This window comes from Sciurus carolinensis, chromosome 10 (assembly GCF_902686445.1).
Source record: "Sciurus carolinensis chromosome 10, mSciCar1.2, whole genome shotgun sequence".
Classification (NCBI taxonomy): Eukaryota; Metazoa; Chordata; class Mammalia; order Rodentia; family Sciuridae; genus Sciurus; species Sciurus carolinensis.
This window is the reverse complement of record NC_062222.1, coordinates 88,963,952-88,977,234: the sequence shown is the minus strand read 5'-3', so window position 1 is coordinate 88,977,234 and position 13,283 is coordinate 88,963,952. Positions and strand designations below refer to the sequence as shown.

Sequence of the window (13,283 nt, the reverse complement as noted above, 5' to 3'; positions counted from 1 at the left end):
AGTTATCTTTTTGACTTCTACCCTCACCGTCCACTCCAAAACTGAACACAATTGTTTTTGCCATTTTTATTTTGTTTAATGTCTCTCTCCTCCAACTGTGTGTTTGTTCCATAAAAATAGATACCTAGGTCTATTTACTTAATGCTGTATATTCAGTACTTGGCTAACACTATGACACAGGCAGAAGGGTGTGTGTTTGTTGAATGATTAAATAAATATATTGCAGTAATTTTTAAACATTATTTTGTGGGATGCCATCCTTATTTAGAAGAATCAGACTAGTTGAGCCATGGGATACAGATGTCTGGCTTCTAGGAACTGCCGGGAAGTATATGGTGCTGCGTGGGAGTGGTTCCCTGTCTCCTTCTGGAATAGTACCCCTAAAAGAATGGCTCCCCTAACTCCACCCTATCCTGTCCATCACAGAAGAAGCTCCTCTCAGTCTTGCTGTCTTTACCTGTGTGTTATAAATAAAAGAGAGATGGGCTATTCCATGTTGTTAGAGGCCAGAGCTGGTATGGCCAGACCCATAACGCCCCCTGTCATTTAAAAAGAATATTGGCTCTTATGCATTAATTGAGTAGATAAGTTTATGGGTAATTGATTGATAAACAGCCAACATCATCCTCCAGCAGTTAACCCTTTTCTCATCCAAGAGGGACGTGGCTGAGAGACCCCCGCATTTTGCAATGCATTCCAAGTATTGTTTGAGACAGACATTTAGGATAAAGCAGTTGGGAAGTATGATTTTGAAGCTGAAATGAAAGAATTTCAATTTCTGATAATAGCAAGATCTATAATATGATCATAGAAGGGAGAGTCTGAGGTAAGTTAGAACATAAAAACATTGAAGGAGATGATTTCAAGGTATTAAAATATATTGGAATATCATCTTACTGAAATCACCAAATCTTCTGATGTGAGTAGGGAAGGAAAGAGCAACAGTGAAATAGGAACAAACGTCTTCAAGAATTAGTATTTGCAGATGACTGAACAAAGGACAGTATAGTGTGAAAGTGAAATCTACTCAAACAAAACCTAGCAAGCAAAATCCTATGTACTACATAGAAGAAAATGTGTAAATTCTTGAAAATTTTAAACTGTTCTCATGCTCCAATGATGATGGTCAAGTAAATTAATATATTTCAGAACATCAAGAATTTCTTTTATTATTTCCTCTCCTTATGTCCATTTGTGACAACATAATTCAAATAAGCAGAAGAGAAAAAGACATAATAATTTACATGACAATAAGCAATTTAAAAACAGATATTAGGGAGCAACATAAAGAAAAAATTACTATGAAGATGTGTTCTGCATTTGCTACCACAGGAAGTCAATGATGCCTTAACAGAGTTTGACAATTCTTCCTCAGTTATATTTAAAATGACCTTGTGCCTAGTAAGCAAATGCTATGTCAGAATCATAGAAATTATATAACTTGATCCACAAATTGTTTCTCTTTTAGTTCACACTAATAGACAACAAATTCAGTTATCTGCATGATATTCTTTCTTGTCAAAATAGACAACTGCTTCAATCACAGTGAAAATAACAACCTGGTAAATTTTCTAGTTTAGAATCGAGCTGATTTATATTAGATTAATATGGCAATTTTGGGGATAAAGAGAAAAACATACTTTACAATTATGCAACATTATTTAAATGCATTTATGCTGCCATTCAGAAAAGTAGAAGTATAAATATTTGCTCACACAAATTTTCTTCATAGGATTACTTATTTGTCAGCTTTAAATCTTGCTCAAACTACTTACTAAATGATTATCCAAAGAATTGTAAATAACTGAGTAAGAGCAAAATGGTCCTTTATGTTGTCAATATGCATAAAATTAGAACACTAAAGCTACTCATATTTATGGCATATGCTAAAATGTATTCTAAAGAAATCAAAGTGCAATCTTTGTTTGATATCTCTGGTTTAAAATATAAAAAAAAATATATAAGGGTTTAAGTGGCTATTCTCTATTCCTCAATCTACACCTACCCTCTAAAACACATAAAAACACACTTTGAGTGTGTTTTTTAATGCTACCTGAATGTGACTACAGTTCACATTTCCTTCATTATAAGACAGTAATATTACGCAAAAACTATATTCAAATATAACAATGTCTTACAGATTCGTAGATTAGCATGTATGTAAGAATAATTTAATTAACGAAATATTTATGGCATCAATCTGAATTAGATATATTCAAGGAATTTGCTCAGCTCTGGGTTTTTACCTGTTTGATGCATTAACCAGAGTCTTCAAACTACTTGGGTTGCGAATCAGCTTGTCCAACATGTTGACTATTTCATCAAACTTGGGCCTGCTATTCCGATCTTTCTGCCAGCAATCCAGCATTAATTGATAAAGAGCAGCAGGACAATCCATGGGGCTTGGCAGACGGTAGCCTTCCTCTACTGCTTTAATCACCTGTATAAAGCAAAACAGAACCAGTCCCCGACAGCACAAATTTAACAAAATAAATTGAGAAAATTCCTTCTATTCAACTTTCATTCTTTTTCATTCTTTCAGTTTTAATAATATCCAACATCACTATTTTATTTTATAAATTCATGATTATTTTCCTTTGCTGCAAAATAAAACAATGTAAAATATTCTATCATAGTGTAAAAAGATAGTCTTTCTTCACTTTTTATAGATAAAACAAACATTTTTACCCAAAATCTTGGTAAAGGGTGATTTGTAAAATTAATTGGCATAAAAATATATGGTGCATGTTTTATTTATTCTTGCCTTGTGAAATCAAATAGAGATTAAATTTTCTACTGATTTCTCAGAAAAGTTAATGTCTTTTTAATGAAACAGTATGTGCAGAGTCACATTTTTAAAGTAATGGAATGGCAATTTTACTTCAAAAGAGACTTTTGAGTGGTAAATCACAGATATGTCAAAGGTTAAATTAGCATAACTGTCTTATGTGTCATTTAATAATGTCAAGGTCTGTTTATTATCATCTACCTGTTTTGTGAGGAGTGTAGCTGTCTAGTAGCACAGACATTATAAACATCACTGCTTTTCAATGTAACCACACATATGATTAATAGTCTAATTGTGAGACCGTTTTTATCAACAATATTTGTAATGTTCATGCTGCCATCAAAATATCTTAACTCCAGAAGAGTTTTGTTCATGCTACTTCACATTAACAATACAGATTTTATTCAATTGTGAAATAATAACATTTGAATGGTACTAAAAGTCAACATTAATGGGCACAATTCTCAAAATTCTATTAAGTATATCATTAACAATTTACATTTTTCAACAAATAATTTAGATTTGATTTGATAAATGAAAATAGAAGTATTAGCACAGGAACTTTAGAAAAATAATTTTCAAGGATTGGAAACAAATAAGTCTCTCCATGGCAGAAAGTGGCATTTGAACAAAGGTGGTGGTGGATCAAAAGAAGTTGAAATGGTAGATTTAAAAGACGTAGTGACCCAGGAGTAGAGGACAGAAGAGATCAAACAAATTCAAGCCTATCACACTGAACAGTTGTTTCTGTTAACTTGAGGTGAGCAAATTTATGGGGGAAGAAAATGCTGTCAAGTATAATTTGAGACTTCTTTCATCTGAGGTGAGTGGGGAACACCCAGATGGCAATTTACAGGAATCTGGCTAGGGCACAGGAGACATTTGGGCTGATAATATAAATGTGAGGGTCATCAGCACTTGGTCACAGCTTGAAGTTGGTGTAGTTTATATCTCCCCAGGAAAAGCTTCCTAAGAAGCACCAACAGTTAAGGGCAGACTGAGAAATAAAAAGTACTCAAGGACTTTGAAAATAAATGTTCAGAGAAATAGATGGATAACTACAGGTAAATGGCCTGACCACCTATCACCTTAGTTAACTTACTTAACTCAAAAACAATATAAGCAAGTACAAAGCAAACCAAAGAAAAAAATAATTTCAACTACTATAATATAGCTAATGTATTAAAAGCTGATGCATATTGGGTCATCAAATAATAAAACAAAGAAAAATGAGAGATACTAACTAAACATTTAATAAAGAAAAAATATAAAGATGCCAAATGAACTGTGAGAAAAATGTTCATTTCTCATTGTGATAAAATAAATATTAAAAGAATAAAGTTGCCATTTGCCCTTATCTATTACTGGAAGTTCATTTATTTATAGTTTGCTCCTTATAAGACTCCTCATAGCCAATAGTTATTCTCTTTAATAGCATATATGTACCAATACAATAAGTCTCATTTCAGTTTTGATTGTAAAATGTTTTTATTTTTCAGCAAAAATTTACTTAAAATCTAATTTATTTCATATTATGCTATTTTCCCAAAACTGCTATGAATTATTTCTTCTTCTTTTTTTTATTTTGGCTCTTTTAGGGCACAGTAGTACATGCCTATAATCCCAGCTACTGGGAGAGGATCACAAATTTGAGAACAGCCTTGGCAAATTAGCAAAACCCCATATTAAAATAAAAACAAAAATTATCTTTCCTTCCTGCAACAACTAGTCTTTATATGTGACTACAAAATGAATTAATTAAATCAATTCATTAGTTTTAAAATAACTTAATAAGTACTATGGTTTGAATAAAGTTAATCTGCCAAAGGTTCATCTTGGTCCTTAATATAACAATATTAAAAGGTGCTCAATCCATAAGAAGTGGGACCTAGTGGAAGATGATTAGGTCACAGTGGCTTGACCTTTGGAAGTGATTAATACAGTTCTACCAGGACTGAATTATTTTTATCTACAGAAGATTATTTTAAAGTAGAGCCATCCCTTATGCTTAGTTCCCTCTGCATGTAACCATTTCTTTATCCTCTTCTCCACCTTGTTGTGATGCAGCTGGGGTGGTGGGGAGTCCTCAACAGATGCCTTGGCACAATGTTGTTTGAATTTTCTAGCCACTAGAATCTTGGGCTATATAAATAGCTTTCCTTTATATACTAATTGAAATTTGATATCTGTTATAACAACATAAAATGGACAGAAAGTTATTTGATTTGTGAAGTTATTTCCAAAATCTATTACTTAAACAATTCTGTTTTTAGGTAAATTTAGATTTAGAAATATAAATACCCTGTCCAAGTTAACTTAGAATTTGGCCTTGGTACATGAGTCATTGAATAAAATTGAAATTTAAATTAATCTTCAGAACTGATTTTTAAAATAAATTTAGAACAATAACTTTAAATCTTATATTAGAAAGTCCAAATGACTTTTTGCCATTACTTTTTTTTATTTTATTTCATTGTTTTCAGGAGAAATCAAAGACATCAGTATTCTGGTGGTTTGTGAAATACTGAAAATCTACTAATGTGTAATTTAGGCTATTTATTTAAACATATAATTTACAGTAGCCAAATGAATCCTAACCTCAATCATTGCTATTGCCTTTGCTAATATAGGTTGTTAGGATGAACAAAGAAAAGGAAGGGAAAAAAGAAAAAGGCAACTATAGTTTTTAATCGTTTGGATGTACTGTATCTGATATATTAATATAAACTATAAATTTTGTTGACACTGAGATGTAAATCAATTGTCTGAATACAATTTAAAGAAGGCTGTGTCTTCCTTCAAACCTCAAATCCTAACACTGAGTCCCCAAAATGGCAATATTTTTTAGGTGGCAAGTAGACTAGTTGGATTCCTTCAATCACATAAACATTCCTGGTTCATCTTTTCAGTTATATACATCTATTCAGAATATAATTTGTGCTTGCTTATTATGCCAACAGAGCTTCAGCCAGCACTGGGGAGCTTTGGAAGGCTTGATCCACAAACATGATATCCAATCCAGCATATCACTCAACCATACTATGCTGTTCACAGTGACGGATGTGAGAGTATCACACACTTCATGATGTGCTGGTAAATATTTAACAACTGACTCTCATTGGAGACAGATTTGTAACATTTACACATTTATATGGTATACACACTTTTTCCATGCCAACAGAAGCTACCAATAGGATCTTATCCAGGTGGAAATGTTCTAAAATTTTGTTATCTAGTACAAGCTGATTCCTGTACACCACTACGCAAAGGTCATCATCCAGAAGTAATGAGCATCACAGAGGGTTGCAATGATCTTTAAGGCACAGCTGAAGTTGTATGCAATGCTCTGAAAAGAGGTGTAGTTATTCTTCAGTTTTCAATAATGTATTAAATCTATGTTGTACTCTATTCCCAGTGGGACTTTTCAAGAAAAATTCCACTGAACTAACAGTTATGGATTACTAGAGAGGAAAAGTCTCCATGATGGTAAAGGTAATTGGTACTGAACAGTAGAAGGCAGTGGAGACAGGTAGATACGTGTGAAACCCCCAAGAATAAAGGTATTTATTCAAATCACCAGGTAGGACACCATCACTTTTGAGACTTATAGGTGAGGGAAACTTGGAATGGATAGTAAAGAAGAGAGGACAGGAACAGATGAGGCATTGGTATCAACTGAAGCTACTGCAACTACAGTTTATTCAGTGACCTGCATCTTCTGAATTCTTCTCAGGGAATGAAGCCCACGTAACAGTGGAAGTCCCCATTCCTGTGCACAGAAGCAGGTCTATACTGAAAAAAAGTAGAGAATTATAACAACCATAAAAATTGTCTCTCAGATTTTTAACTGCAGGGATGTTGATTAACCAAAAACAGCAGCTGCTACACTGCCAAATTCTTTCATCACATGTGCAACAAAGCCATGCTTTCCACAAGTTACCCTGAGTCAGTTATTGAGCATGGCAAAGATATTAAGAGAAGCTCAGTCCTATAAAGTATGGAACTCCTGTGACAAACAATGGTGGATTGTGGATCTCTGGAATTTCTCCCCTCTCTCAGTATTTCAATTCTTTCTCAGATGGTTGTACTCAGTCATCCTTCCTTCTGTAATGCACATGAGGAAGAACTCTGCCATAGTCTAACACTTCATGCTTCCCTTCATCCTTCCATGAGTTTTCTTACAAAGATTTCCCCTTAATATCCTCATTAGCTCTCATTCCCTCCTGAGATAGTCTGCTTAAATGAATTAAAAATATCCTGTAGATTATATCATAGATAATGATTTAGACTCTACATCAACTATCCATATTCATCCCAACTACAGTTCTTCAAGATAAGAATTGTTTTGCACACATTACATGAAGCATCAGAGGTTCCAGAAGGTTAGTTTAAATAATTGTCCTTGTTTATGTAGTTATTAGAAATAGTTACCCATATCCAAGAAAGTAATTTGAAAGCAGAATGAACATTACCCCATAGAATCATCCCTCTGTCTTTAATAACATATAATACAAAGATATATATATTTATGTATACACACACACACACACACACACACACAATCAGAATGAGTCATCTGGAGAGAAACTGTATTCTTCATCAAAGGAGACATGAAAATGTAGACTTGATCACTGAATGGCAGGAAGATTGCAGGGAGAGTTGAGTGTCAAATGTGCATTTCAATGAACTAAGTTCTATCTAGGGCTTCAGCACCAATATTGCTAGATATTTGCTTGAAATCTCACATATAAGAGCTGTTATTTGAAACACAAAGCTCCTCAGAAATGACTACAATGTATTTCTGGAAATAACCTCTGATAACACAGAAACAGTTTCAAGTATATGAGTTTGGTTTTAGGATATCTTGCCTGTTTTCACCAAAAGTTATTAAAAATATAGAGAGTATCTTTTTCTTAGTACATCAATTTTAAATCAGTAGAATTCCAGAAATCAAAAAGATCTTAGAGATCTTCTGTTCAAGTTCCTTTCTCTTTTTAATCAGTTAAACTGACAAATATTTATAGAAGATTTCTGTTGTTATTTGACAGGATCTTTTGAGATGACACATTGGTATATTTTTATGAATAATTTTTTCAAGAGGAGTTAGAATTATCAGGAGGATACAGTTCCCCAAATAGTTGCAGCCAAGGAAAGCACTATACTTAGAAGATCATTATTATCTTAGAAAATCAATGTTTTTTGATCCAACCTTTTCATAGAGAAAACTATACTGAGGCTAAGAAGTAGAAAAATTTGCTAGCTGTCAAATCTTAGTCATTTGCATAATTTGAATGGGAACTAAATTCCACATATTCCTACTTTAATTTAATTATGATATGCTGTCTGTTTTGCCACAAAATATTCCAGGAATTTAATAAATATATGTAATATATCTGTAATAAACAACATATATTCCTTTATATATAACTTACATTTCTTATAATTCTATACATATGTGTATGTATACCCACATATATGGCACTATAGCATCATATTTAGATCTTACATGTGTAAATATGTATGCTTTATGATTTGACATGTATATATACACATATATGTCAAATGAGAAAATGAACCAAAGGATAGGAAGAGAAGAGAAGCCTAACTGATGTTAAGTATTTAGTTGACTGATAGCCTTTGGAGTCAAATATTCTCACTACCTTATAAGTAAAATCTATACCAACAAAAGTAGTACTAAAATGTTGGATTAAAATTTGCAGGAAAACAAAAGCACAGAAAACTAACTGCCTTTAAAAATGTAAAAAAAATAATTCTAACAAGAAGATTGACAAATGATTTACTTAAATGAGTTTGAAAACATTTGGAATTTATTTTCTTAGTTGAATTCATGGATTGATACATTCCTCAATAAATACAAATGAAAGACACTGCTTCTAAATGTAAAAACACAATGCAATGAATTATTTAACTTGCTTTTTATTTCTGATTCTGAAAAACGCTGACCTTTAGGTTGTTTGATATTAATAAATAGGCTTATACTGCCTACAGGATATTAACTTAGCTTCCTGAGATTGAATCAGAGTTCATGGTCTGGTATTTACCTAAAATCATCCCAGTCATTAAAGTTTTTTTTTTTTTTCTTTTTTATTCATTGTTACAGTTTTTCTTGGCACTGGTAGCAGCAATCCTAAATCAAAAGCAATCTACTGATGCATTTCCTTCCCCTGACACAGAGGAAGGTCTCCCCTGTGATTTAGATTATACTATATGACTTGGTAATGTAACATTTTCATGCTGGCAAAAGCCCTTTGTGGTTCAGGTAGTATTTACAATGTATACATCACGGGATATTTCATTTGAAACTGTCAAATCAGTACTTCAACTTTGCTCTCTAAAAATTTTTTCAAAGAAAAAGTAGTCAGTGATCATTGTTTTCAAATACAGTTGATTCATCATGTCTCTTGGATACAAATTTGGAAAGAACTTGGGGTATGCCATACTTAGTATTTTATCTAGAAATTAAGTGCTATTGATGACTATGAATTTGCTGAGGAAATAGCCATTTACTACATATTGTATTAAAGAAAAATATTTTAGAATGACCTATATTTATAGAATTATCTTTTGAAAACTTCACCTAATTTTTGGAAAGTCTGGTCAAAACTAAAATACTAGTTTTTATTCCTTTAATTTCCTAAAAATATTACAATACCATTCCCTCTCATTTTTCCAAATAGGTTGAAATTATGTTATATTGCAAAATATCAACACACTCAAATGGCTGAATCAGGGGAAAAAATTAAAAAGGAATAATAAAAACCAAAGAATATATTAAGGCAGTAGACTGGATGATGCTACAATGCCAAAAAAAGCTATTGAGCATCAAATAAATGAAATTTGAAAAATAGACATAGGATAGAAAAACTGAGAATTATTACATAAAATATAGATTCCATCAGGAAACCTATGAAATTAAACAGGGAGGTGTGAAGGATTTAAGACGAATTCCCTCATCCTACACAACCTCTCTTTTCCTATGTCCTTCTCCACGTAACTATAGTGACCCACAATGAGCGGTGTCATTGACCCAGTACTTTGATTGTGGGAATGACCAAGGGGATTTTAAAAGACACATTGCCAGCTGAAGTGCAATTGAACTCATTCTTATACTTTGGCCACTTGGCAAATGAGAACAGGTTGGGCTGTGTGCTGATCACAGGAGGAAGAGGAGAGAGATAGAAGATAGTGAAAGTATATGAGTACAGATCAATTGGCAATAGAAAAGCATAAGCAAACTCAGACAATATCAGCAGAATCATGAAAGAATATTCACCAAACACCATAGTCTACTTTTATCTATAATTTTATCTGTGACAGATATAACTGTATCAGGCACAATTGCCAAAAATGTGAATGATCTCCTGAGTGGTTGGAAAAGATCAAGGATTCTGAGTGGCAAAATCAGAACTTAAAGCATCTCATGTGTGAGTAGGAATTAACTAGGGAAATAAGGGATAAATGTTTCCTTTGAGTGAAATAGACATATGGCTGGGACCACCAAATGAAGACTTGTTAACTTGACAAAAATGAAAAACTTCCATAAAATTTAAAGGAATAATGGTATTGAAATGAGACTTGGTAGTTAGATTATTTTTAAAGCAGTACTAGGCTGAAATTTCCAGTATAACTTTTATTATTTTTTGTGACCTTCAAAAAGTCATTTAACCTCTCTAAACCTCAATTTCTTCACTGTAAATAATAGTAGCATCTTTCTAAAGGGCATTATAAACATACATATAATGGAAACTAAATAATAATTTTGGTCACTGTCCTGTCCCTAAAATCATAACACTGAAGACTGTATCCTCTGTATCCTCTGTATTCTCTGTATCCTCTCAGATACAGAGAAACACAACTAAGCACTGCCCTTCCCAAGTCAAGTGAGTGGTTCACAAAGGAAACCAGCTATACCATCCTGGTTGACTATAAGAGGGGCAGACGAGCTCTCTTGCTGTATGTTTACTGAAAGTCAGGAATCTATCAACCTGATTTATGGCTGCTACCAGAGAAGAATGCTATGAAATAATTTTTGGGAAAACTGGTGTATGACTTGACATCTCGCCTGGGGAAATTTGGAGAAGGTAAAATGGATGGGATAGTCTATGATTCCAATTCCAAAAGAGGGGCCATAAGGAGAGCATACAACTGCAAGTGTGAATGTGCATTCCTTGGTAAAGCTGATACAATAAGAGACTGTGAAGTGAGGAACTTGGAGCAAGCAGGAATATATCTAGGAAGTGAGCTGGAACACACTCTCCTGATCTAGGGTCTGGCAGGAGGTTTCAATCAAGGGTCCAGGAAGAACTCAAAACACATAGCTCACTAGAGATCACATGACTCCATGTTTTCTCCACAGCATCAATAGCCCCAACTTAAGAAACAATCTTGTCCCTTCTTTTCTACCTCTCCACTCAGACCAATCCCGAAGAATCCAGATACAGTCTTTGGAACAGAAAGAACGAAGATCTGATCTTTCATTCCTACTCTACATAACTTGGTCAGGCTGGCCCTGGATCTGTGGGAAACTCTTTGAAATGCATATGAGATTGACTTTTATTTAGACTGTACTTGAATTTTTATATTGGAAAGTTAAGGTTAATTACTGGCAAGATACTTCTATTTCAATAAAATTCAACAGGAGAGCTATAGTATCTGTCTCTCAATTCCTGAGGGCATGCATGGGAAAGAGAGATGTTATAGAGTATGGATGAAAGAAGTATTTAGGAGAAAAAAAATGAATGTTTCAACTAAGTACAGTATTGAGTTAAGACAGTTCAATATCCTGGTATTAGAAAGAAGCAATGAGCTATTTGTTGATAAAACACTTAAGATAATGTATGATACATAGTAAGGGCTTGATCTATTCTATCTAACTGCCTTTATGACTATTGTTACAGGGAAATAGGTCAATTTTCAAGGAAAAATATCAATTTTCTATATGATCCAAAAAGGAAATGAATATTTTGAACAGAAACAATAGAAAATTTTAAAAGCAAAGAGCAAAGAGTTTTGTTCCAGGCATTTTATCATAAACATTCTGAATTGAATAGAAGATTCTTTCATGGTTTCTTTAATATTAGGAGTCTGTTATTCCATTGAATAGTTATTCCATCATGGGGAAAGAATCTGTTTTTTCCACCAAATCAAATACACAATACAACTCTTTTTCTATTTTGTAATTTAAAGAAACTTAGACCATTCCTTTTTATCCTCTAAGAACATTGACTATTAAATCTATATCATTCATACATTTGATTTAGATTATGAGTCGCCTTTGTCAAATGTAAATCAAAAAAACTTGCTTGTCAGTGTTCATTTGTTGATGGCTCCTTCTTCATCTTTGAGAGTGATTTTGACATAATCTGAATGAAACATCACTATAACACAGCTAAAACAATCTGGCAACACACTGAGTTTTTATATATCTGTAACTTATGTTCCTTTGTAATAACACATTTTCAGCTTCTGCATAAAAGCTATTTCAACAACAACAAAATAGATCACAGGATAAGCAAAGAATTTCTTATATTTCAAGCAACTGTCATTTCCAGAAATAAAAAACAATGCGTCCAGACTCAGAGAACAAAGCATTTCATTCTCAACTTGAGAAAGAGTAATTCCATACTCACATCTTGATTGGTCATCTCCCAGTAGGGTCTCTCTCCATAAGAGACAACTTCCCACATTACAATTCCGTAACTCCAGACATCACTGGCAGAGGTGAACTTTCGGAAAGCTATTGCTTCTGGAGCAGTCCATCTGATAGGAATTTTGCCTCCCTAAATTTGAAAAAGAATTTTAAAAATCCTCACATACCTCAAATGTGTCTAGGGATATTGCTGCCTCACTAAAAAGATCTAGAAAGAGATGTAGCATTTTTAAGTGAATCTGTTTGACAGCATGCAGTCTCTTTTCACATCTCCCAGTCCATAAGCATTTGTAGACTAACTACTAATTGGCTGTCTGGAAGGTCTCTAGTTTAAATTCTGTTTGACTCCTGGAACACACACAGGACCCACATCTCAATTATAGTCCTCAGGATGGCAGCCCTAAGTAGGGGAAAGCAGGCAGTCAAGCAGATCAATAAGGCACACTCTCAGGACTTCTAACGTTGAGTAGTAGACTCAAATTCACTGTGTTTTTATTTTGTTTTTAACACACAAATTATAAGTATAAATTCTATGTTGCTAAATACAACCCTGAGAAACTTAATAAGATAAGCTGGAAAATCCCATGTGTTAAAAACTTAGGTTATACTTTACTTCAACATCGTTTTAATCAAGTCTTTTAGACTTGATTTTTTTTCTGATGACACATTTTACATTTGTTTGGTGGACTACTTAAACACAGAGATGGGTATCTTGTTTAATTTCCAAATTAAAAATTGTTAAACTTAGAATACTGGGAAAAATCCTACCACATTAATGATTATGTTTTTAGATAATAGAAAAATTGATTTTTCTATCCTGCCTCC

At 33.2% G+C, this 13,283-nt stretch overlaps 1 protein-coding gene across 7 annotated transcripts in view; it reads right to left on the bottom strand.

Moving 5' to 3' along the window:
- The window catches only part of Epha5 (EPH receptor A5), a 345,949-nt gene that overhangs the window by 16,707 nt on the left and 315,959 nt on the right, over positions 1–13,283 (bottom strand). For all 7 annotated transcript variants that reach the window (XM_047566737.1, XM_047566736.1, XM_047566738.1 and 4 more), the window contains 2 exons: positions 12,439–12,588; positions 2,247–2,440 (listed from right to left, as the gene is read on the bottom strand). In XM_047566737.1, the coding sequence (XP_047422693.1) occupies positions 2,247–2,440; positions 12,439–12,588 (344 nt within the window). The remainder of the gene's footprint in view (positions 1–2,246; positions 2,441–12,438; positions 12,589–13,283) is intronic.